This window comes from Neopsephotus bourkii, unplaced genomic scaffold (assembly GCF_033783945.1).
Source record: "Neopsephotus bourkii isolate Nb327-2 ecotype Australia unplaced genomic scaffold, CSIRO-AGI_Nbou_v1 NB_1060, whole genome shotgun sequence".
Classification (NCBI taxonomy): Eukaryota; Metazoa; Chordata; class Aves; order Psittaciformes; family Psittacidae; genus Neopsephotus; species Neopsephotus bourkii.
In genome coordinates this window covers 3,388,541-3,413,451 of record NW_026901548.1, presented here as the reverse complement: position 1 = coordinate 3,413,451, position 24,911 = coordinate 3,388,541, and the positions used below count along the sequence as shown (strand labels likewise).

At 52.9% G+C, this 24,911-nt stretch overlaps 1 protein-coding gene across 2 annotated transcripts in view; it reads right to left on the bottom strand.

Moving 5' to 3' along the window:
• LAMA5 (laminin subunit alpha 5) overlaps positions 1 to 24,911 on the bottom strand; it is an 84,087-nt gene that overhangs the window by 9,784 nt on the left and 49,392 nt on the right. Inside the window, exons 16-56 of one of the 2 annotated variants that reach the window (XM_061361585.1) lie at positions 23,807 to 23,944; positions 23,335 to 23,387; positions 23,044 to 23,143; positions 22,488 to 22,540; positions 22,010 to 22,115; positions 21,245 to 21,344; positions 20,544 to 20,700; positions 18,749 to 18,887; positions 15,853 to 15,995; positions 15,646 to 15,752; positions 14,984 to 15,137; positions 14,507 to 14,667; positions 13,849 to 13,957; positions 13,474 to 13,571; positions 13,121 to 13,322; positions 12,776 to 12,902; positions 12,468 to 12,607; positions 11,592 to 11,707; positions 11,129 to 11,340; positions 10,725 to 10,929; positions 10,461 to 10,605; positions 9,759 to 9,899; positions 9,251 to 9,412; positions 8,969 to 9,070; positions 8,798 to 8,881; positions 8,311 to 8,541; positions 7,640 to 7,753; positions 7,230 to 7,357; positions 6,916 to 6,996; positions 6,080 to 6,294; positions 5,457 to 5,557; positions 4,832 to 5,012; positions 3,676 to 3,819; positions 3,442 to 3,593; positions 3,254 to 3,364; positions 2,251 to 2,362; positions 1,580 to 1,750; positions 900 to 1,096; positions 692 to 808; positions 461 to 615; positions 92 to 233 (exon numbers count right to left, since the gene is read on the bottom strand). In XM_061361585.1, coding sequence (XP_061217569.1) covers positions 92 to 233; positions 461 to 615; positions 692 to 808; positions 900 to 1,096; positions 1,580 to 1,750; positions 2,251 to 2,362; positions 3,254 to 3,364; positions 3,442 to 3,593; positions 3,676 to 3,819; positions 4,832 to 5,012; positions 5,457 to 5,557; positions 6,080 to 6,294; positions 6,916 to 6,996; positions 7,230 to 7,357; positions 7,640 to 7,753; positions 8,311 to 8,541; positions 8,798 to 8,881; positions 8,969 to 9,070; positions 9,251 to 9,412; positions 9,759 to 9,899; positions 10,461 to 10,605; positions 10,725 to 10,929; positions 11,129 to 11,340; positions 11,592 to 11,707; positions 12,468 to 12,607; positions 12,776 to 12,902; positions 13,121 to 13,322; positions 13,474 to 13,571; positions 13,849 to 13,957; positions 14,507 to 14,667; positions 14,984 to 15,137; positions 15,646 to 15,752; positions 15,853 to 15,995; positions 18,749 to 18,887; positions 20,544 to 20,700; positions 21,245 to 21,344; positions 22,010 to 22,115; positions 22,488 to 22,540; positions 23,044 to 23,143; positions 23,335 to 23,387; positions 23,807 to 23,944 — 5,606 coding nt within the window. Of the gene's footprint in view, positions 1 to 91; positions 234 to 460; positions 616 to 691; positions 809 to 899; positions 1,097 to 1,579; positions 1,751 to 2,250; positions 2,363 to 3,253; positions 3,365 to 3,441; positions 3,594 to 3,675; positions 3,820 to 4,831; positions 5,013 to 5,456; positions 5,558 to 6,079; positions 6,295 to 6,915; positions 6,997 to 7,229; positions 7,358 to 7,639; positions 7,754 to 8,310; positions 8,542 to 8,797; positions 8,882 to 8,968; positions 9,071 to 9,250; positions 9,413 to 9,758; positions 9,900 to 10,460; positions 10,606 to 10,724; positions 10,930 to 11,128; positions 11,341 to 11,591; positions 11,708 to 12,467; positions 12,608 to 12,775; positions 12,903 to 13,120; positions 13,323 to 13,473; positions 13,572 to 13,848; positions 13,958 to 14,506; positions 14,668 to 14,983; positions 15,138 to 15,645; positions 15,753 to 15,852; positions 15,996 to 18,344; positions 18,475 to 18,748; positions 18,888 to 20,543; positions 20,701 to 21,244; positions 21,345 to 22,009; positions 22,116 to 22,487; positions 22,541 to 23,043; positions 23,144 to 23,334; positions 23,388 to 23,806; positions 23,945 to 24,911 lie in introns of both variants that reach the window. The other variant, XM_061361587.1, reaches the window with a different exon arrangement.

The following is a 24,911-nucleotide window of genomic DNA, read 5'->3' as shown; positions in this document are numbered from 1 at the left end:
TCAGAGGGAAGGGACAGCAGAGCTCTATGTGTGAGTGTGAAAAGTGTGTTTGGCTTTTGCTCATTTTCATGGGGCTCCCCCGAGCACGTACCATCAAGGCCTCACCAGCTGCCTCATCCGCATCGTGTGCGGCTCGCTCGGCTTTTCTCACAGCCTCAATGATGCTGGCATAGGCATTGGAAGCATCAATCGCCCGTTGGATAAAGCCATCCTGGTTTGTGCCCTGGATAATGCTGTGTTGGAAAACGAAGACATCAAGTCCATAGAGAACACTCAGGCTGGGCAATAGCCCAGCCTCTACAGACAAACCCCTATAGGATGTTCATCACAACATGTGCTCCGAAAAAAAGCTTTGGAGATGGCACCCACTGTTGCCCTGCCATGGTGTGGGCTGCAGCTTCTCATCCCCAGCTCTGGTAGGAGATGGCCTGACCAGTGAGTGCCAGGACCAGTGCCTCACCTGGACAGGTTCCTTGCCAGCTCATCCAGGAGCCGGGCATGCTCCTCTGCCTGCTCCACGATGGGGATCTTGCTGCTGGCCGGGGAGAACTTCTTGACCCTCTCAGTCAGGGGTAGCTTTGCCCCATCTAGCAGGGCTGCCAGCTTCTCGTACTCCTGTAAGGACACACACGAGTCCTGAGGGCTGCCACCCCTCGAGCTCTGCCCATGCTGAAGCATCACTGTCACTCACCTCCTTTGCACTCTCCATCTTCTGTAGGAAGTCAGAAACCTGAGCCAGGGAGTCCCTGGCCATCCTCAGGGTCTCCTGCACCAGTGCATGCTGCTTTTGGAGGTCACGGCTCTTGTGCTAGACACACAGACACAGTGTTAGGTACCAGCGGGGCTGGGGTATGCACCCTCACTGCATGGTACTTTGGGACCTCCCGGTGAAGGTCTACCTGATTCTCCTCCAGGTTGTTTCGGTTCAAGCTGTTCAACTCCTCTGTCTGCCTGGTTTTGTTCACAGCCTCGTTGAGAGCATCTCGGAGATCCATCAGCTGGGAGCTGTGCTGGGCCAGCCGGTCCCGGATGCTGCTCATCAGGTCCTGGTTGGACTCCCAGCGTGCGTGCAGCTCGCTCTTCACCCGGTGCAGCACTGAGGATGGAGGAGATGAGAACCTGCTGCTAATTCATCTTCTTGTGTTAAAGGGCTCTTCCCGTACTTGGCTGCCAAAAAGCTTGGTTCTGGTCTCATCTGGCAGGTATCAAGGCCAGAAGTGATCATCTTCCCTCCCTCCCTTCAGCTTAGCAAAGGGTCTCATCCAAGAGTGAGATCCACGCTCCCCCATGGCGGTGAGAGGGATGGTTCTCAGTGTTGTAAGTTCTGATTATCAAACAGAACTACCCAATTAGTCAAATCTGCTCTACAATTTGCCTTAAGGGAAAAGGAACTACCAATGATCCCACTGGAGTGTCACAGTGTCTGTGACAGAAACTACTGTCAAACCTGTTGGGGTGCCCATTTATTAGCATGACCATGATGTGTAGTGTGTACATAGGTTCCAAGCCAGGCTACCAGGGATGGCCAGACCCAGCAGGATGTGTGCAGCCCTGTTCCATGCCACTGAGGCAGACTCACGCTTCTGGGCCTCCTCATGCTCGCGCCTTGCCAACTCTTCCTGGCTGCCCAGACTCCGCTCCTTCATCTCCCTCAGCATCCTTTCCACCTCGGCCATCTTCTGCCGGAACTCCTCAGTGGAGGTGATGCTGGTGTTTGCTGCCCCAAACCTGGCCATCTGCCGCACCAGGTCTGCAGAGAGGTCCAGATCCTCTGTTAGCATTGACCAACCCAGGTCCTCATAAACCCCCCCAGATCTTTCCTCTCTTACATCAGCCTCAAACTGCAGCCAGCTCTCATGCAGTACTCATGCACCCAACCTGCTCGAGATCACTCAGAGGTATCACCCCATGTTTCTGTCTCTTTAGCCACGACAAGCAATGCATGCCACATCCCAAGCATCAGTTTTTACCTTTACCTCCTCTCCTAATCTAGTTTTATGTGTTTTAATAACACTTGTGCAAGTTTAATGTGTTTTTTTCCAGACTGTGCTTAGCCAAACAATGGGACTCACAATCAGCCTGGCCAGAATAAAAGCCAGAATTCTGCTTGGATCTTCATTTCATTTGTATTTCCCCTTGTTGTCTCCACAGCTCTTTCTAAGTGATGCAGTATTCGGTGCTGTTTGAAAGCAAGAGCGTGGCATTCCCAGCAGGAAAACTCCCACAGATCAGAGACCCATCTTTACCTACCTGCAATGCCCCTCTGAATGCTTTGGATATTCAGCAGGATCTGCTCCCCTCTCTGGTAAGTCTCTCTCGTGTGCTGGTCAATACGGGTTGCTTCTCTGTGAGTCATTGTCATCTACAACAAAAAACATTGGCTTAGCTAAAGTATGAGATCACATTTTACTTGATTTCTCAGCAGGAAAGATGTTCCAAAAAGACGCATAAGACTTGGGAATGTGCAGCTTTTGAGGTCCTTGAACCGTTTCTCCTCCAACAGCCTGCCCTGTGCTGCTCCCCTACAATGCATTTAGTGATGGTCCTATTTAGCACCTTCAGGGAGCAAGCAATAAATGCAGCTCAAACGCAACAGGCTCTGGATCCTGAAACCATAGAGGACAGCACTGTTCTGCATTCTTAACACAGGAAAAGCCCCACAGCCTGTAATCAGACCCACCTGGGTCCTGATCAGGAGACAAGAAGAGATGGTGGGCTGCATTTTAGCCAAGCAGAGCATAGATGTACATACACAAAGAGGCAGTTTGGTCCGGGAAGTACATCATCAACTGGAGCCATTTCCTTCTCCCTTACATGAGGAGCAGGCAGTTTATAAGTAACATCAAACCTAGCCCAGTTTGCAAGTCCTCTGAAGACCCAACTGGTACTTTTTAGACTAAGGACTCTAAGGAATGTTACAATAAGAAGGTTTGTCTCATCTGCTGACAGGGCCCAGGCTCTCCCTTTGGGATGGACCTCTAGATGTTTATGTTCCTTCCTACAAATGACTGGTTAAAGTTGGAGCTGCCTCAAAAGCAAGTAATAAATCAAGAAACAACCATCAGTATCACAATACCACAGCCCTCTTAGAGGGAATGCAGGTCATCTAGCTTGGGCATCTGAGACTATGACATCCAAGCCTAGGGCTGGTGCAGCAGGAGACACAACCTGCCTGAACCAGGCTCCTCACACCCCTCTAAGCCTTCATTTTAGGTAAAGTGTTCTGGCAAAGGAAGATAAAGAAATATCCTACTTTGTGCTGCAGCGCGTTCAGGTCCTGTGTGAGGTCTATGTTCTCATCCTCCAGCTCGTCAGTGCGTTGTCTGACCTTGTTCAGGGCCCTCTGGTACTCACGGAGCTGGTTCTGGAAAAAAAAGAGACAAAATCAGGCCAACAGACCAAGAAACAAGGGAAGAAAGTGATGTTAAAGCCTCCACTTACAGCGATGGTCACCATAGTGCTGTTGAAACTGTGGAGGCGAGCCCAGGCGATGGAGCTGGCATTGAGGTTGAGCAGCTGGCTGCGAATGGAGGGGAAGGACATCTCGATGCTCTGCAGGTCCTCCAGCAGAAGCAGGACACAGCTATCACACACTGCAAAGGGAACATTGGGAACAGAGCCATCAGCGCAGGCCCTTTCCTGGGCTTCCCTCCCCTCTTTCCCCAAGACACAGACCTTCACACCTCACGCTGTCCGGGCCATTTGCCACAGGGATCTCATACTTGTGCATGCAGACATCGCACTGCTTCCCAGTCAGCCCATTGGAGCAAGTGCACTCCCCAGTGCGCGGGTCACAGGAGCCTCCTCTGCACTCACACTCTGCCAAGTTTAATAACAGGAAAGTGGGATCACTTCGTGCTGTTGTCACCCCAGAGAGAGGGGAAGGAGGGCCTTTATTCCAGCTGTGTGCAATTGAACCTCTGCTTATTATCTACAGGCCACTGCTGGGGGTTTCCCTAACAACAAGCACAGAACCTCAGGCAGCAGTCAGTTGTTTTCCACCTGGAACAATTTGACATGCCAACAATGCCTTGTCCCACTCCTCCCCACACAGGACCCAACACCCAGGAAGCAGGACTACCTACACCTGGGTCGGAGCAATCCCAGGCACAGCTGCAGGTTGGGCAGAGAAGAGATTCAGAGCAGCCCTGTGGAGAAGGACTTGGGGGTGTTGGTCAATGAAAAAATGAACATGAGCCGGCTTCAGTGTGTGCTCACAGGCCAGAAACCAACCGTATCCTGGCCTGCATCAAAAGGAGAGTGACCAGCAGGTCCAAGGAGGTGACCCTGCCCCTCTACTCTGCTCTCTTGACACCTCACTTGGAGCATTGTGTGCAGTTCTGGTGTTCTCAACAGAAAAAGGACATGGAACTGTTGGAACAAATCCAGAGGAGGCCACGAGGATGATCAGGGGCTGCAGCACCTCCTGTATGAAGCCAGGCTGAGAAAGTTGGGGCTGTTCAGCCTGGAGAAGAGAAGGCTGCATGGAGACCTCATAGCAGCCTTCCAGTATCTGAAGGGGGCCTACAGGGATGCTGGGGATGGACTCTTCATTAGGGACTGTAGTGATAGGACAAGGGGTAATGGGTTAAAACTTAAACAGGGGAAGTTTAGATTGGATATAAGGAAGAAATTCTTTCCTGTGAGGGTGCTGAGGCACTGGAATGGGTTGCCCAAGGAGGTTGTGAATGCTCCATCCCTGGCAGTATTCAAGGCCAGGCTGGACGAAGCCTTGGGTGAGATGGTTTAGTGTGAGGTGTCCCTGCAGGGGGGTTGGAACTGGATGATGGTAAGGTCCTTTCCTATTCTGTTCTATGATTCTATGACTCACTCTTGCAGCCACTCTCGCTGAAGCCCCAGTATCCTGGGGCACACTGGTGGCAGCGGGAGCCGCTGACTCCGGGCAGGCAGCTGCACTGGCCAGTCTGTGCATGGCAGTTACTTCCCACTGCGCCGACGTCGCAGTCACACCTCCGGCAGCCAGAGCATCCCTCGAAGCCATAGTATCCCTCCTAGGGAAAAGCAGGACAGTGGGTGACCTGCTCACCGTGCCTCCCTCCTGGGGCAGGCTGAGGTGATGTGGGATCCCAGCCTGGCTTTATAGGAGTGTTTTGACCGTCACAAAACTCCCATCAATAAGATGTGGAGCTGCAGTAAGAACTCGGGCACAGCACAACACTGCCCTGCAATGCCCACTCTGGATGCATTCAGGAAAATGGGGTTTACTGCAGTTTCCCAAAGGGTACCACATTACTGCCCAGGCTGCAGCTGAATGCTGCCCCTATTGCTTGTTGTCAGATCCTTAACAGGCTTTTGCTTATAAAGGATCATGTAAATCCAGCTTGACCCCCTGGATGCCACAACTGCTCTGCTCATAGGCCTGAGGATGACATAAGGGGTTGTCCCTCATCCCTGGTCCAAGGACAGGCACCATCCCAACATGCAGGTGGCCTTACCTCGCAGCGGTCGCAGTGCTGGCCTGTCACTCCAGGCTTGCAGAAGCACTGGCCAGTTTGTGGATGGCACGAGTCAGTCCCGCAAGGTGAACAGTTGCATTCTGCCAGGGAAAAACGCCCCCAGTTAGCCACTCACAAACCTTATCCCCAGTAGGGAATGGTATGTTTTTATCTATCAAAGACAGAGCAGAGCTTCTCTCCTCTTGGATTTGCTTCTCGTGACAACTTATTCCCATGACACCTGCCCAGAGCAGAGCCCCGATTTGCAAGCTGCAATTTGGCTGCAGAAGGAGAGGAGCAGTGCTGGGAGTGGACTCTGCAAACCCACACTCCCGAGAGAGCGCCAGCAGTAGCTGCTCAGGGCAAAACTGTTCCAGCCTGGCTGCGGTTTGGCAGCTTGCGTTTGGGGGTGGATTGGAGGTTCTGGAGTTGTGATGCTGGAGGGCAGGTTTTGGGGTTGGTGTTTTTAATTACCATCATCTTTGGAGGATGCCTGTAACGTGCGTAACCAAGAGTGTGACTCACTGGGGCAACCGCAGCATGGCTACGGTGCTCAACATGACCACAGTCAGCCTGTCCATCCTCCCCCCGCCCCACCAGTGCTTGCTGCCTGCCCCACTCACCTGTGCAGTTCTTGGCTGCCACCGCATCCCCGTAGTAGCCGGGGGCACAGAGCTGGCACCGCGCGCCGGCCGTGTGGTGCATGCACCCCGTGCAGGTCCCCGTCAGGGGGTCACAGCTGCTGAACAGCATGTTGGGATCTGTGTTCCCACTGCAGTCACAGGGCTGGCATGAGCTGCCGATCACCAAGGGATTGCCGTAGTATCCTGGGGCACACCTGGAGAAGTAAGGCAAGTTAGAACACAGTCATGGCATGAGGGGGATCCTCCAGGTTACGCCTGCACCATGCTCAAGTTGTACAATTACAGCTGTGTGAGCATCTAACACTTGTGACTGCTGCAACCCTCAGGCATCTCAAAGCACTTTGTGTTTTGCCTCATGATACCACAGAAAGGTGCCTTTATCGCAGACTGCAAGTCGAAGCAAAGCACACATAAGCAATACACCCACAGCAACACAATGCTTCAGCAGTGGAGACAGCAACAGGGCAGCTGCAGGCTGAAAAGGATTGAAAGAAATGCTGCCAGAACAAAGCACATCACAGGCAGAGCCAATCATTTCCTCTGCAGTCTTTACTAGGACAACTTACAACAACCACCCCCACGCCTGGATGTGTTTCCTCATCCCTGGCAGTGTTCAAAGCCAGGTTGGATGGGGCTTTGAGAAACCTGGTCTGGTGGAAGATGTCCCTGACCGTGACAGGGGATTGGAACTGGATGAGTTTTAAGGTCCCTCCCAATCCATTCTGTGACTCTATGAACTTCGCTTCTGCCACAGCAGTGGCTGCATGGGACTAGTGTGTCTGAGGCCCCAGAAACACAGATGCCACCCCCCTTACCGCTCACAGTTGGGTCCAGCATAGCCAGGCTTGCAGAGGCACTGCGTGTTGGAGCCCTTGTGGACACAACCGACAGCAAAACTGAAACGAGAAGGGGTAAACAGGAAGGTGCAGTCATGATGTGGTGCCAGGGGAGCTGATCACTTGGTGTGGGCTGCTGGGGCCTTGAGTAAGAGGGTATGGACATGGTCTGGGGTCATTGACAAGGCTGGTGTCCAGTGGCAGTGGGATACTTGCCAGTGCCCTGATGTGGCAGAGGTTCCCACTGGTTAAACAGTGAGGCCAAAAGGGCAATCCCATCCAAGGGTGCTTACTTGTTGGAAGCTACAGAAAGAGGGCACGGACATCCAACACACTGCAGGGCTTCTTCAGCAGAGTGGCTGCCCACGTAGCCATCCTTGCATCGTTCACAGTGGTCTCCTTCTGTGTTGTGCTGGCAGTTCTGCAAGGAAACGGCAGGCTATGGGCTCAGCACTGACAGCAAGAACTGGGGGGTTGCACAAAGAATTCCCCACCAGGTATCTGGATGCTTCAGTCCCTCCTCTTTCCCAGAGCTGTCTTGCACCCTAAGCTGACCCTGAGAGGGACCAGCTCTGAAATGGCACATGCAGCTAATGCTCTGATTCAGGGACTTTCCTGCTCAGTTAGTATACTAAGAGCTTTTTAGTCACATGCTTCAGACCTTATAACTCCAAAATATTATGTTGCTTCACTGTTTGCTTACCAGACATATCCCAGAGCCCGGCAGGCACTGATCCGAGTGGCCGTTGCAATGACATGGGATGCATTTTCCCAGAAAGAGCCCCTTGGTGTCCCTGTAGTAACCTGGAGCACATTCCTGAGGAGGGAGAGAAAGGCAGAGATCTGAAAAACAGCCCGATACGTTCAGGCAAAGCAAAGAAACTAACTTAGTTCCCACGACAGAATTCCCACAGGGCTGTACTGATGGAGAAGAGATTAAAAGCAACAACAAGGACTTTTTGGTATAGCTCCTTCCTGCTCCTTGTCAATAGGAGATAATCAGCCAGACAAAAGGACCTATTTCAAGGTACTCCATGCATGTAATTTTAGTCTGCAACACCTGATTGGTTTCCCCATCATGCCTCTTCCAAGAGGGCAGATGCAGCTAATGCCTCTCTTCCAGGTGCACTGTGGCAGGGGAGCTGGAGCAGGCTGGTATGGGGGACACGTTGCTCCTATAGCACAACCCAAGCTGCAATATTAACTGAGGCCCTCAGGGCTAGCTTGGAAGCTGGTACTCTGGCACCACTGCTTTGCACAAACATCCAAAGCCCACGGCTGCCACCTGCGCCAAGCACAAAGGGTGGCTGAGACCCAAAATGCGGCTGTTTGACTCTCCTCTGCCCGGAGCAGCACGTCTGCTTTCACCCTTACCTGGCAGGAGTCCCCCTGGTAGTTAGCTGGGCAAAAGCACAGCTCCACATTGCTGGCACGGGTGCCCGTGGCTGTGTCTGTTGCAGTCTCCAGGACCACGCGGCGCAGGGACACGGATGAAGAGAGCTGGGAGAAGAGTGCCCGGATCTGCAGCTGTTCCAGGTTTGCCAGCACCATCATGAGCTCCTCTCGAGACACAGGGTTGTGTGTCTCTGTGTGCCTGAAGTTACCCTAGTGGGAGCAAAGCTGAGTTACTGGCAGGAAACACAGGCACTTCAATATCCAGCCCAGCCTTCACTTCCCTGCTGCTGGGAGTCTCCCCTTTGCACAGGTAAAACAGCCCTGGCTCTTCACAGCCAGTTCTGCTGCAGTAGGCAGCACCTAAAATACCGAGCTCAAAGCAACTGTCCCTTCTGTGTACAGGTTGGTCTTGTCCTTTCAGGAGCATCTGAGCACTTGGTCCACACTCTTGTGTATGCAAACCCACCTCCACCAGCTGCAGCCGGCCTTCATAGACCTCCCCTGGGGATGGGTAGGTGCCTTCCAGAAACATGATGCTCATCTGATTTCCCTGGAAGGAAAGCAAGGAAGGGGTCAGTCACCACCTCATCCTGCTCATGCACTAGAGGGGAGCACCAGGGGATTTCTCAGGCTGCACCTTCAGGATCACATCTGGGCGGGACTCCATGGGGATGAACACGTCCCCCCTCCGTGGGTCGGAGTGCAGCTCATAGCGCAGGTGCCCACCATAGGAGGAAACCTAAGGGAGAGACAAACTGCATGTGTTACTGCAAGTCCATGCCACTGAGATGAGTCAGAGCTGCCCATGTTCAACCAGAGCACGAGCAATGCTTGCCCATCAGTGGGCATGCTGCTGGCACATGCGTGGTGGGGTCAGGGATGTGCACGACCACTGGTCCAGCTGCCACCGTGCTCTTACCTGGTCCCCAAGGTAGGAGCTGGGTGCAACCCAGTAAAGCTCTTGGTAAGCATCTGGGAGGTTCCTGAGGTCAGCGTGCAGGAGCTGCTCCCGCAGGCTCAGGGTTGTAGGCACTTCCTGGCGGTCGCTGGTCAACAAGAGCCACCCGCTCATGTCGATGAACTGTAGGGGAAGAGCAACCACAGATCTTCTGCTGGAGCTACAGGAAGTATCTGGGTGTTGATGCTCCAGAAAAGCATCAGTCCCAGAGCAGCAGAAAGGATGATAACAGGCTCACAACCTCACATGCACCCTGATAAAGCCATTGAAAAGCTGAGCACCATCCCTGCCTCCCACCTATGCCATGACTTTCCACCCTATGAGACTCCAGTGACCAGGAAAAGGGGCTGAAAGTGGAAGATGGGCATAGGGAAACAAAGGTAACCCTCCTCACGGGGTATCTTCCAGACAGGTAGGATTGATGCAGGACAGAGCCCAGAGGGCTGCAGGGAGCCCTGGCCCCTCTCACCTCAGCCCTGTGCTTCTCGGCACTGCGGCAGCGATCAGTGGCACCAAAGCAGAAACACTTGGTGCAGCCCTTGGGGTTGCTGGCATCCAGAGAAAATGTCCCCAGGCGGCACTGGTCACACCTCGGGCCCTCCACGTTTTCCTGGAAGACAAGCAAAGCTCATCAGTGCCAGCAGCTTCTCCTGAGGCCTTAGTGGAGGACAGAGATAGCCGTTATGAGTGATCAAAGCACAATGATGTGATGCTGAAAGAGGATTAAGAAGTCCCTGAACAGGTTTACTTGCACAGCACCCCCCAAATATTAAATTCACCTGTAGAAAACACTTCCTAGCCCTGCAAAGGGGCTGGAGCAGGCAGCTCAGGAGCACTCTGCGTTACTCTGCTGTTATGTAGGAGCAGAAGGAGTCAAAAGGGCTAACAGCTTTAGGGGCTGAGCCAGGGCTGGACCCAGACTGCTCATCTCCCCAGTGACAGCCCAAAGCCTTCACGGCCAGGAAAGACGGGGAGAAGGAGACTTTCAAGGTGCTCTGAACCTTACACCATGCGGGGAGGGCTGGCTGCAGCTGAGGAGCACAGGCACTCTCCTTCTCCAGCCCCACTCCCTCCCTGCACACCAGACACCCACAGCCCCCCACATCCACAGCCAGTGCAGGAGAGTCAAGCAGAGGGGAAAAGCACAAAGTGAAGGCATGAAAGAACCGACCTTGCAGTGACATTGCCCCGTGACCGGGTCGCACACACTGGCTTCAGTGCCAGCCTGGTGGCAGTCACACCGCCGGCAGTTGGGGTAGTGGTAGTAGCCAGGGGCACAGAGGTCACACTGTCGCCCAATGATATTGGGCTTGCACCTGGATGGAACAAAGAGCCACAGCATTAGAAACCTCTGCCCTGTGCTCTGCATGGGGAGCAGCCACAGCTTCCACGGGCAGCCTGTGCCAGTGCCTCACCACCTTCAGGGCTCCCTCACCTGCACTGCCCACTGTCCACATCGCAGCCCGGCTCTGTCAGCTCCTGCACGCCGGGCCGAGAGCAGTTGCAGTCCTCGCAGCCGATCAGGGGGTGGCAGCCGAAGGTCTGGGGCTCACAGACAACACACTCTGGCTTCAGGGTGTGCGGAGGGCAGATGCACTGCCCCGTCACCTCATCGCAGAGACGTGTCCCGCAGTCACAGGCTAGAAGGGGCAGAAAGGGGCTGTGTTTGGGGTAGCCAGACCCAGGCAGCCCAAGGAGAGCACAAAGCATTGGATGCGGAACTCAACCGCTCGCAGGAGCTGGGCTGTTTCATGTACGTGGAGCCCAAAGCAGCCTCAGCCCTCTAAGAGGCAAACCAGCAAGTGCTGGGAAAGCAGAATGGGAGATGGGGCAACTCACGCCTGCAGTTGGGGAAGCCCCAGTAGCCGGTGGCACAGCGGGAGCACTCTCTCCCGATGACATTGGACTTGCAGGGACACTGCCCGCCGAAGGGCTCGCACTGGCTGCCCCGTGCCCCTGCCTCGTGGCACCGGCAGGGCTGGGCCCCGTTGTTGTAGAAGAGGGAGAGCGAGATGGCGGAGTCACGGCAGAACCTCGGTGATGTGCTGGGGCTGCAGGGCAAGGCAGGAACAGTCACCGTGCTGCACAGCCCAGCCTCCCACCACCCCAAAGTCCAGCAACAGGTACTGAGTTAGTGGTAGGGAGAGCCCCGTGGCACTGAGATCTCCCGAATACCAATAGGTTTGGTCATTGGGTAAGGAAAGCCTTAATCAGATCCCTCCCCTGCCACGTATGAAGGGAATGGGTTTCTCCTCCTTGAGAAGCTGACAGCAGAACAGCCATGCAAAGCCAAGGGTCTTACTTGATGTAGAAGCTGTTGACGCCACAGGTGCTGATGAAATCATAAGACTTGTCCAAGGGTTCCTCCTGCAGGTACTGAGAGCTGTAGCTATCCTCAGGCACCACAAGGATGTAGTCCTGCAAAGCAAGGACAAGCCATACTCCTTAGCTGAGATCCACAGATGCAGTCTTACCATGAGAGCTTACTAGAAGTCCAAGCGTACCCTTAACTTATCATCGTCATCCCTTGCTAGGACAGAACATAACACACAATGTGCTGAAGTACTGGAAAGACCAGGGTTCACCACCCTATTGGGGTCTGTCCATCAGGGCCCATCTAATCTAATGCTTCAGGTGAGGGATGGCTCAAATTCACTGCAGTAAAAACAGGCAGAATATAAGGGCAGCACTGGCTGTGTTTCTGCAGAGGGGCAGGCAGTCACTGGCATTTAAACTTGCAGACATGGAGGCACCCGGGTTCCAGTTCTGTCTTTCAGACACTTATCCAAATTTTGGTCAATTTTCTGGTCCTGTTCCCTGAGGATAACAAGGGCTCCCTGCTTCTATGATGATATCTGCCTGGGCAAGCAATGCTATGCAGGTGCAAAATGCTTCTGGGGCAGGAATAAGGCTTATTCTGGATCATCACAAGCTAGGTATGCAAAGCAACAGCTTCAGTTTCTGCCTTGTTTTGGCACCAAACCCACACAGTGAAAGAGAACTGTCACATACAGATGCTGTCTCTGTGAATTCTGCCTTCAAGTCTACACCACTAAGGTTGGAGATGGCAGCTTTCTAGGGCAGCCCAGAAACTGAGTGATGGTGAGAAACATTCCATGACAAAAAAGCCAAGGACAAACTCCAGTCGTGCTGGAGCCTGGTCTGGGGGCAGACTCACCAGCCACAGCTGCCTGCCCTCTGGCACTCGAACAACCACAGTCAGATCATTATCCGTAACATCCAGGATGATCTGGTCCTCAGAAACTACCAGGCTCCGGCACCCGTAGCCATGGGGGCAGAAATTAGCATTGGTCTGACCTGAAAAGGCAACAAACAGACTGGGCCAACGTTTCCCTTGCAGTCCCCATCACACCCTCCCAGTCTGGAAGAGATGAGTTAGTTTTGCTTCATCTTTATCCTCTGACATGAAAAACTGCCCAGGGCTTCTGCCTAACAGCAGCTTCCCCAGGTCCCTGCTCCTCTCACCTTGCCAGATGCGCCCACCATTGATTAACACTTCCACAGGGAAGGTTGGATGGTTGGGCTGGTAGTAGTGCAGGATGAAGGCATAGCGCCCCAGGGTCTGGATCCGGGTGTTAAACACAACAGCAGCCTGGCCCGAAACAGGAGAACAGAGAGACAAAACCCCACATGAGACACCTACACTCACAGCCAGGATATGGCTTTGTTATTGCACAAACTGGTGCTCTTATTGCACACCTGTAGGCCTTGAGACTTCTGGTGAATCAACCCCCATGTCTCCATACTCCCCCTCTAATGGTGCCAACTGAAAAGCCAGCGAACCAGTCCAACCCACAACCATGGCACTACCTGTGGTGACTGCAGGAGGATGAGCTCTGCAGTGGGGTCCACTGCTGTGGGAGGCCGAGGTGCGGGTTCCAAGGGGACCCCAGCTGGAGCCACATGAACAGCCTGAGCCAGGGGGACGTCAGGGGCGATGGGCAGAGCCTGGCCACCTTCCAAAATGATCGACTGAGAAAGCTTCAGGAACCTTGAGGGAACACAGGAGCTGCTGCAAAACAAGGAGAAAACAGGATGTAAAGATCTCTGACAAGGAAAGAGAGAGGCTGAAATGGCTCCAAACCTGAGGGGAGCAGGGGAAGCACTTGCTTTTGGTAACAGGCACATTCATGCTAAAATCCCGAGGTACCTGAGACTCTTACCTGTTGGGTGAGAACGTGCCATGGACACTGATGCAATGCACCTTCGGCTCGATGAACTCCATGGTGAACTGCGCAGCAGGTATGAGGGACACCTTGTGCTGCCACATGGGAGAGAGATGCCCAGTTACATGACAGTGTCTTGCCACTGGGACCCTACAGCAATTTCTGTGCCCACCAGCAATCAGGCTGACCACACTATCACCATCTACTTCCAAACACACCACTGACCACATTCTCCATCCTGGACTGGTCATGACATAGATTAAGATCTAGTATCCAGTCCCAACAGAACTAGAAACCCCTTCTACAGGCTAGGTACCAACTCCTGCCTCCCCTTGCAACCTGTCAACAGAGCTGCCCTTGCAGGGAGCTTACCAGGAAGAAGTCAGCCAGATCAGAGGTGAAGCGAATGGAGGCCTCTGAGCTAAGCTCAAAAGTTGCAATGCGGCTCTGGGAATCCACAGCGATCCCTCGACAAAGGAAACTGAGAGAGAAACAGATTGTGAAGCCAGCCTTGAGCAGGGTCATGGCCCATTTCTTGTCTTGCCAGTTCTGTGTCCTGAAGGTGTTTGTACAGAGGCCCTGGAAACCTTTTCATGCCTTTTCTGGCATGTCATAAGCCCTTAGTTTCCCAGGGGCACACCAGACATTGGTTTCCTATGGCAAAGGTTGCAGTCTGAAGTCAGACTTCTATAGCAAGGGACATGGTTTGACCTGTACCAACAGCTCCAATAAACCTGCCTGTAGGCCATTCTCTAAACCAAGGCCTCTATCAGTGTATTTGGCTGTAAATGGGAGCAACAGATTATCTCCTAGCAGAGGCATTAGAGGACAATGTTGGGCACAGGTATGTACTTCCCAGGGGTGGCTAGTCACTAGAATGAGTTTGGACATACACGTATCAGATGTACAGCATTGAGGCATTGCTTTGTTCACGTGACAAAGCAGAAAAAGCTCCTCAACTGGGGCAGAACTTGTCCTTGCCATGTCAGAGGAGGACCAAACCCTTTCTCCATCTCAGAGACGACCATACCTGTAGACACATGGGTAGAAGATGAATGTGCCCTGCTGCATGGCTAAGTGTGGTGAGCTCACAGCAATTCCCACTGTCTGCAAAGCATTGGTGTTGGCATACTCCACCAGCAGCACGTATTTCCCAGGCTGGGCAACAGGCAGGGACAGCTGGACTTCCACCTGGAGGACAGAGAGATGACTGAGTGTCTACTGTCCCACTCCCCATAGTGATGAGTGCAGGATGCCCATGCTACAAACCAGCCTCCTCTGCAGCTGAGGGGACAACAGGACAAGCCTTACCATGGCACTGCAAGCCCTTTGTAAGCGAGACACTGCTTTGGGGTGCCTTGAACAGGGCATGTAAGCACAAAAATGCAAAGCTGATGGGGCAACAGTAAGGGGTACATAGGTGCAAAGTCCTTCTGGTGACCAGATGTCAGAGCAGAGGGATGGGTTCTGCAGTGCCCATGTGAGGGATAAAACAAGTGCCACTCACGTCACTGCCGCTGCACGTGGCCATCCGGGGATGGGAGGGCGTGAGCTGCTCTGTGGGACACAGTCTGGGTAACCGGTTGTCCAGCCTGCACACTGCATCCATCCCGGACACTGCAGGGAAGCCATCCACAGACAGGTACTTGTACAGGAGGCAGCTAAAAACATTAAGAGAGGAATTGCAAAGTATGGTTGTTAAATCATGGTTTTAAGAGTCAAGAGCACCCACGCAGCCTGGGTGCCAGCAAGATCTGAGAGAGATCCCAGGCAGAGCAACCAGATGCACTGAGATGCTCCAAGCACTAACAGACTGTGCTCGTTCAATGTAAAAAGTCCATCAAGACATAACTCATTGTAGCCATTTTCCAGGTCTAGCACTGGGAATCCAGCCTAGCAGAGAAGAGGGCTATGGTCTTACTGGGTGAGCTGGCCCTCCAGGGTCCATGAGAACACAGAGACTACCTGTGCCATGGATGAGGAGATCTATGCATCGGCTTTCTGGGCCAGTGCAGGTTCAGCAAGCTTTATCAGCAACAGCAAAGTGCTCCACTAAGCAGTTTTACTGCATCCAGACCCTCACAGAGTGTAAAGTGTATATATTTTGTAACCCCAGGCCAAGAGGAGCTGAGTAGGTCCCACACAGCACAAGGACATGGGGATCCTTACTTCTGGGTGGCTTGCTCAGGGGCTGGCTGGTAGGTACATGGCTCCGTGACCTTCAGCTGCAGTATTGGTGCTTCATAGTATGAGCTGGGTAGCAAAACCAGATAGTCCTAGGAGGAAAGATGGGAGAGTTGGGTATGTTTAGGACACTTGCCCCCAAGGAGCTGCTGAAGCCCCTGTGGTGGATGGAGCACAGGGGATGGTCCTTACCAGCAGCACACCCTCTGCTTCAACAACCAGAGACCAGGTGTTGGGGTTGAGTACGAAGGGTTCCCCAAAGCTGTTCTGTGGGACTGTGACAAAGGCTGGCTCCGTGCTGGGAGCAAAGACGATCTGCTTGGTCTGCTCTGTACCTGGAGCGGGAGGGATGAGAGGCTGTGAAGGGACTGGGATGGAAAACCTGGGGCTGCAAGTCAGAGGCTATGCTCAGGGAAGCAGCTCTGTAGTGCAATGGGGAGTCCCAGGCTCCTGCTCTCTCAGCGCTGCTGTAGCAGAGGCACCACAATCCCACACTGTCCTGTAACAGAGACATCCACTCTGAATCTGCTCAGTAGCTTAATGGGAGAGAAAAAACATAAATCACTGCAATCCTTAATGCTAATCCACAGCTCTCCCAGTGTGCTCTGCTTCCCCAGCCTGCAAAGCATGGAGCACTGCAAGCCAAGGAGTGTTTTGCCAGCTAGAGGAGGAAGGAACTCATCTGTGAAGAATGTATTCTGAGACAGACAAAAAGAATTGCCCAGATATATTCTTCCTGAGGGATATTCTGATCCCAGCTCCACAGGCGAGATACCTGTCTTCTGGCAAACCCTAAGCTGTGCTCCTGCCTTTCTTGCCAGCCACAGACTCTGCACTTGAGACTTAGACATTAATTCTGACTGACAGGACAGAAGGGGTTTGAGGGCAGATCCTGCTGCTGTTGAACAGTTCCTTGGCTCGGCTGACACAGTCCCATAACCTCAGGATTCATTAACTTTGGATGCAATAACCATACAGCACCTAGAAGCAAACTGTCTGCCTTTCCAGCAGTCTCAGGAGCGTTCTGAAGAGCACGACTGAGGGATTCATTGAATATGGCTGCATGGTGAGCAAACGAGATGAAGAAGGAAGTGGGGCATGTGGCACGCTGACTATCCTGGTGTGGCACATGGACATCGAGGCATAATGCAGAGGGCCAGAAGCTAAAGCAAAGGCTTGTGCTACTGCTGGGATGGGTAACCCCTTCCCATGTGTGCTAGCTCTGCGGCATGCCTGGCAACAGCTGAGGCCGAGCCCGTGCTTTCTCAGATGGGAAGCAGAGGTGAGGATGCAAGGGATGGAGAGGTTTCCCTGAACAGGCAATGGGGTAGATTTCTTGACAAGCTGGAGTCTCACATCCCTTTGAGATGATTCACAACTCAAACTGAGATCGCTTCTGGAAGTGGGGTGGGAGAAACCGGTCTGCAAATCACATACTTGGAAAAGGCTTCCCTTTTTGCAAGCCACATCTTCCAACTTATCTTCTTTCCAGACTGCTTGTCCTTTACCGAGTGAAGCCCATTCCACCCCAGCAGAAGGTGGCTCAGCACCTCTGGAGCTGATCTGGCCTATCAAAGAAGCTGCCCTCCCAGATCCCAATGCTGCTGTCTGTCTGTCAGTTTGCCTTCAGCACTAGAAAAATGCAATGTTGCTTCTGAGCAAGGAGGGAAGCACATTAGAAGGCAAATATGCTCTGCTGCTGGACAGGACAGATTAAACACTTCCTGAGCTCTTGCTTCTCTTGTCCTTCTGCTGTGTAATGTAACTGGCCATAAAAATAATGAGATATTTTTCCCCTCAAAATAAATTAGAAAAATAGTCTCTTGGCATTTCAAGCCCTGCACATCACATCAAAGGCAAAACACCTTCCGTGTCAGTTCAAGGCAGGAGAAAACTTCACACGCTGCTGTTATGCAGCTGGTGTTGTCAGCCTTGTGCTGCACACGTATGATCTGGAGGAAAAGCTTCAGCAGGATGATGTGGCTGTAGCATCAGAAGCAGTAAAATCAATCTGCCAGTCACCCACTAGGGCACTTGCATGGCCTCAGGTCCATCCCCATGCAGTCTTGCTCGTATCGACCCCGAGAATATTTGTTCAGGTCTCTCAGCTTCTTCAACCATTTTTTGGTGGCTCTTCTTCTCCAGCAGCTCGTTGTTGATGAGAAGACACTGCACCAGAGTGCAATGCCTGTATAACACACGCAATTCCACACCACTTCCAAACCCCAGACTATGAGTGAAGCCAGCAGCCTGCTTTGGGAGAAGCGCAGGCTGCCACATGAGGGCATCTATGAAATAAAACCACGTCCAGCTGCCAAAGTTTGGATCCAGCTCCCAGCACTTGGCCCATTCTGGTTTTGTGGAAACTCAGCTCAGTTCTGCCTAGGGCACTGGGGTGATCTTGTCCTGTGCTGGGAAGGTTGTATGGAATCACGCAATAGCCTTATCTCACACCAGCCTGGCTGATAACTCCTCAGTGTGCAGCCCCAGGGCTGGGGCCAGCTTGCTGCTGCTTTGTTAAATCAAGGGGGCTGCAAACTCAAATCAGCCTCTCAGTTGGAAGGGCAGGACTAACGGGTAAAGCCACATGGAAGTGTCTTCTGGAAAGGATGATGCAGAAGGTTGCCTGGGATGGGGAGGAGGTGGCGATGGTGCAGGGGAGCAGAGCGGTCTGGGATCCTTACCTCTCCTTCGTGGCTGATAAGCTGTAATTTTGCCATACACAGTGGCCCCTCCTGAATTAATATACCTCAGGATGACATGGAACAGATAGAGCTCTGCCTCCTTCACGTCTACAGTGACTCTGATTTTATTCTGCAAAAAGCAAAAAAGCACATGGGGCAACATGTCACTGGGGGGCCAGCTCCTGCCTGCGGGAGAGCCTCACCCGCCTGCCTACCTGCCTGCCTGCCTGCCTCTCTTCCCCCTCCCTTCCATCCCATGGCACGGCTCTGGCCGGCCACGAGACGGGCACACTTGGGATGGGCACACCTGGGACGGGCCAACCTGGGGGCAGGAGAAGGGGCGGAGGAGCAGTGTCGCAGCATGGGATGCTCTGAGTGAGTCTAGAAGTGAAAAATGCACTTACAGTTGCCACAAACATTAAACTTTCCTTCCTCAACGACCGAGACCCTCCCTTCCACACTGGCGGGCCCCCGGCTGACGTAGCGGAAGACGAGGCGGAAGAGGTCGGGGGAGGTCACATTGAGAGTCACCACTACCTTGGGCTGGTGGGAGAGAGAAAGGGGAGAGAAGCAGAGCACACCTTCAATTACCTCCACCGCCCGCAGCTACCAGCGCAAGCGCAGCCGCTCGGCTCACTGCTCCCAAAGCAACATGCCACAGCGCGAGGAGAGGACAAGCACACCGGCCCTGCTGCAGAGTCATGGCACGGGCACCTCGTGATGCTGTCCCTTTTGGGACCAGGCACCAAGGGAGCAGCCTGCCTGTGGGGAGGGGGGGGAAAGGCTCTGACCGCATCTGAAGATGCTGTGGCACAGCAGGGTGGTTCGGCTATCCCGGGGCACACCAGAGGAAAGGTGTTTAAGAAGTTGGTATCAGCATGCTGCTCTCAAGGGCTTAGTGTGCTGTAACCAGCAGGTACCCAGTGCTGAAGTACCTGCTGCTGTGCTGATGAGGCTCTGCCCTGATGCTTACAGGAGGCTGCAAACTGAGCTGGTTCCTTATCCTTGAAACCCTGCAATGCTAGGGACTAGTGGTGCTAACTGATGGTTGTATCAGCCCTCCACATGCCCGGACACTGCTTAGCAAGACCCCAGTTAAGGAGTTGCTCGTGTCCAAACCATTTCAAAGAGATTGAAGCATCTGCTTAAAGACCCTCTTGTTTACAGGGCAAAGCCAGGGTCTGCCAGGCTCTTGTGTTCAAAGCTCCAGTTACACATCTTCCTACTGGAGACCAAACTGCAAGGATCTTGCAGAGAGCAAACCATAAGTGAGACCTGCCTGCAGAAAGCCATGTGCTAGCCCTTCTTACCAAGGCCTATTGCTATCTCAAACCAACACTGGATGCAAAACAAAAGTCACAAACTTGAGTATGAGCTCCATCCTTAAGCTTTAAGTTTGTGGTTTTCTCAAGGCAGCTTACAAGCAGTTCATTCCTTAGCTCCTATCTGCAGATTCAACAGGAAATGGCTAATACATTTGGCCTCTGTTATCTTACCTAAGCATGAAGGAGTGAAGAAAACTGAAAGTACATGCACCAGAACAAGGAGCATCTTACATGGGCCAAGACTGTCAAGGAATCACTGCCCTGCATCCCCCATCCCTAAATACACACAGGTGACACCTCCGCAAGGGCCATGCAGAAGAATCCTCCAAGGAGAATAAAGGGTCAACAGATGAAATAGCTTCACTTCTAGGGCTTAAACAAGTCTAGGTTAGTGTAAACCACTGTTACAGCTACCAGCGAGAGCAGAGGCAGAACGGTAACAAGAGCTCCAAGCCAAACATGGCAGCTGAGGAGGAGCTGATTTATTTTTGGAGCAGGGAGGAAAGGTTTAAGCAGAGAGCTGCAGGAAAGAGCAGAGTCAGATGAAAGAGCCACAAGGAAACCCAAAGACAGTGTTTACAGACGTCCCTGTAAGTAATCACCAAGCTACCACCTTTGTCTAAAAGGATTAGGATGTCAGGGGATTCCCAGTTTAGGATGTTTCTCCTCATCAGTCTATGTCATCCCCAGCACTACAGGAAATATCTGTGCGAACAGGCTATATATATACACTGTGCTGTTTATGTTGGCCACCGTGTGACTTCAGGGGTCTGAGAAGCACTTGGGGTGAAAAGATGTGTGCCAAAAGCATGTGAATCCACCGGCCACATCCTCCCGATGGGGAGCTGGGCTGGGACGGTGACACCAGGCATACCTGGATGGAGGACATCTGAGCATATCCTCGCCAGCTGAAGCCCTCAAACTCCAGGGGGTTGTAGCCGAAGCGCACAGCCCGGCCAGCTGGGGTGCTGCCTTCCTCCAGCTCGTACTTCAAGTGGTGAAGGTCAGGGAAATAATGGTCCCGTGCGGGTCTGGGGAAGACAAGGAGCACCATTACCTGCTGAGCTACCTGGAGGGACAGCCACAGGGACGCCGCTGCGGCTGAGGTGGCAGCAACCCAGACAATGAGCTCCCCATCCCCGTGGTGGCAGAGGACATCACAGCAGCCTTCCAGTATCTGAAGGGGGCCTATAGGGATGCTGGGGAGGGACTCTTCACTAGGGACTGTAGTGAGAGGACAAGGAGTAATGGGTTAAAACTTAAACAGGGGAAGTTTAGATTGGATCTAAGGAGGAAAATCTTTCCTGTCAGGGTGGTGAGGCACTGGAATGGGTTGCCCAAGGAGGTTGTGAATGCTCCATCCCTGGCAGTGTTCAAGGCCAGGTTGGACAGAGCCGTGGGTGGCATGGTTTAGAGCGAGGTGTCCCTGCCCATGGCAGGGGGGTTGGAGCTTGATGATCTTAAGGTCCTTTCCAACCCAAACTATTCTATGATTCTATGATTCTATGACATTGTCCCCAAGGGGATGAATGGGAGGTAGAGCACCCCAAGGTGCATCTCTTGTCAGCAGCTTACTGGGTGCAGGTGGGGCCGCGTGTGCTCTGGCGGCAGCGACAGGCTCCGCTCCGCTCCTCGCAGGATGGCCCCAGGGACCCCCCGACGTCGCAGCGGCAGCCTGCGGGCAGGAAGCGGCTGTTGACATTCCCCATGCACTAACGAGCTCCTGGTCACTCATCAAAGGTGCGTCCGCGACCGCTATTTTTATTCCATTGTATCCGTTTTCATATTGGCCCCGGCCCCGCTTGGACCGGCTCCTCTTCCACCTCAGCGCCGAGCTATTTCCAGGCAGCTGATGGAGGAACGAGGTCTGCAAACCCTCATGGCTTGTTCCCTCTTCCAAGCCTTGCCAAGACCGCAAGGGCTGGCTGAGAGCGGCCGGATCTCCTCTTTTTCCTCTTCCCATGGGCATAATAGAAAGCAGCCAACCTCTCAGGTCCATGCCCACCTGCTCCCAACAGGAGGGATGGGAACAGCTGGACTGACATGGTCAGTGGTTAAAACACTCCTAAGGGGGCACCTTTCCTGGGCTTTCATTCCCCAGCCTGATAGACCTGTGTCCAATAGTGCCAAAAGCACAGTTAGGTCTCCAGGTTCACAGCAAGACCCAGGCCCTGCTCTGGGCCACGGTATGATCAAAAGCAAGAGGTGGGACATCTCCTGCCTCTTCTCTCCAAGACCAACAGCCGTGGGCGAAGAGTCAAGGCAAACACGCAGAGCTGCTTGCTCCAGGGTCAGCTCTTGTGCCACTCCATTCACTGACCCCTCATGAAGGGGGCTCACCTTGGCAGCCAAAGTAGTTTGCGTTCTCCATGTTGAAGTAGCCGTCTTTGCAGGTCGAGCAGAGCTGGCCACAGACGTTTGGCTTGCAGAAACACTGCCCATCACCCTAGGAGAGAAGCAGGCAGGGAAGTTCATTCCTTCCAGTCACATCTAAGCAGTTTCTCAGTTATTTGGATCCTTGTCGGAGACACTGGAGAAGCATTTTGAGTTTTATGCTCTACATGGCTTCCTGCGTGTGGGTGGCCACATAAATTACCCAACATTGCAGGCAAACAGAAATCCAAGCATCCTGGGCCAGACCCAGAAATGTTTAGGTGCCTAATTTATGACAGGTCTAATCCTATGTTCTCATGCAAGCCGTGGTGTAACCTCTGAGAGCTCAGCTTCAGGACAGGCTTCTCCAGCAGCTGCTGGGAGAGACGGAGCTGAAACACTCCCATCACAGCACATGCTTGGAAGCAGAGAGGAGCAAACCCACCTGCTGGCACTCTGCAATTCCACTGATGGTGCCCCTGGTCTCACACTTGCAGCCTGGAAAGAGAGAGGTGAACAACAAAGCCATAATATTGACCAGCCCTTGAGAAGAAGCCTGATAGAGGACAGTACCCACCACACCGGAGGATACCGGCTGGATAAGTGGAGCTGGGAACTGGTCAAGTAGAGGGCTATGCTGCACAAGAGCTTGAGTTTAATTTTGTACAGCTACAATTGAGGACACAAGTACTAAAACCTCTTGCCTTTTCTGCACATTTGGCCGTAGAAAATGAAGTCTGCAGGGAGGGCTGAGAATGGCACAACTCATTGCATGACTCCTGTGTTTCATCCCAAGAAAACAGTTCCAGGCTCCAGCCTTTCCCTGCTCCATGTGGGAGTTACCCAGACCACTCCAGCTTTGACATCACTTCAAGGTTAAGGTGGAAGGAAAGGCATCCCCTCCATCCAGCAGTGATGGTCCCCACTGGCTAGGGTTTTGGTTCTGCACCATTACAACACAGAAGGGACTTTTGGGGGCTGTGCAAATGCCATTTCCTTACTCAGGCAGCCGTAGGGGTTCTCTGGAGTCAGGTTCCAGTATAAGGGCTTGCATCTGTCACAAGCTGGGCCTTCAACGTATGCCCGACATGCACAGGAGCCCTGGGGAAAGGGACGGGGAGAAAAGAGCAGGTGAGAATTTGCAGCACGGTGCCTGACCATGATGTCAGATACTATGGTGTGGGTAATAGCTGCTTTCAGGCTGAGCTTAAGGAAGGATTTGGCCCAAAGTGAGAATAAGAGGATTACATAGAAATGACCTGCAGGGTTTGGTGGGTTCATTTGATACTCACCGAGGCCAGCGAGGGATCTGTAGTCACCAACCCTGCTGGGTTACAGGAGCCCACTGGAAGAGAGACATAAGGGATTTATAGAGAGCTCACACCCTGGCTGTTCTTAAGGGGGTTATTTCTTCCCTTGCAAAACTCTAAGGGGATGATAAGCCCATTTACCAGCACCACACCACTATGTCTCAAGCCACTGGAGTCACACCCCATGAGAGAATGAGAATCATAGAATAAACCATGTTGGAAAAGACCTTTAAGATCATCAAGATCACCAACCTTTACCCCAGGACTGCCAAATCCACCGCTAACCCATGTCACTAAGGCCTCATCTACACAGTGTGTGAACACTTCCAGGGATGGTGGCTCCACCACTGCCCTGCGCAGTTCCAATGGTTCCAATGCCTGAGCACCCTCTTAGTGAGGAAATTGTTCCTCATATCCAGTCTACGCCTCCCCTGGTGCAGCTTGAGGCCGTTACCTTCGCAGTGTGGGAATCCATAGGCGCCTGGGAGGCAGCTATCGCAGCGCAGCCCCGTCACCCTGGGCCTGCAGCTGCACTGCCCCGTGTCCTGGTCGCAGGTGCTGTGCAGGGAACCCTCCCGGGAGCACTGGCAAGCTGCAGGAGAGGGGACAGCAAGTGGTGAAGCAGCAGGGCACAGGGGCTCCTGCATCCAAGGTTTCCCACCAGCAACCTCTTTGGTCTGCCTGACCTTCATCCCCATCAAAGCAGCCAGAAATATGGGCTATAAATAACATGCACTCTCATTCTTTGCTTTTTGGTTGAAAACACCCCATTTTTTACAGAACAATAGAAGCTGCAATGTTTATCACACCTATTTTTACATACATTTATGTGTAATTCTGGAGGTGGGGAGAAGTTTGGGCTAAGGAAAAGCGGAAGGCATGATTTCATCCCCTAAAGGTCAGGGACCAGTGACACATCAGCCAATTTGCATCCAAACACCCATTTGGCCATCAGGGTCTGCCCTGAGGATGCTGTATGTGGGCAGCCACTGGGGGCAAGGGCAGGGCAATGGCTCTGCTGCTTCCTGCATGACTTGTCTGCTGTGAATGCATGTTGAGATCCTGCTGCCCTATCACATGAAAGGTCAGCGAGCTGCCTGTGCCCTCCTTACCCAGCCAGGACTCCTCAAATCCCTGCCAAAGGGGCTGGTTTAGGCTGACACCCCCAGACTGGCTAACAGCAAAACACTGTTATAAAGCAACAGATTAAGAGAAGAAACCAGGTTCTCTTCTTTCCTTGCTGTGACTCCTCTACAGCTCTGCAATCTGGACAGTGCTTTATGAGACAGAAAAAAACCAAACCCAGAAGTGAGTACTAACTCCTCTGAGACCACTTCATCTCTGCCTCCAGCCTCTTCAAAGGCATAGCGCCGGCATCAGCATTTGTGAGCAGCCCTCTGCCAGCTGGCTGCAGCTCAGGCGTCCACATTTAGTATGGTGCAAGGGGGTGATGATGATGCTCTTTTGTTGCTTCAGGGAAATTGTACCACAGATGATTTTTTAATGAGCACTAAATTCTTGCTGGGAGACATATGAGTCCATCTGGCTTCCAGTCGGAC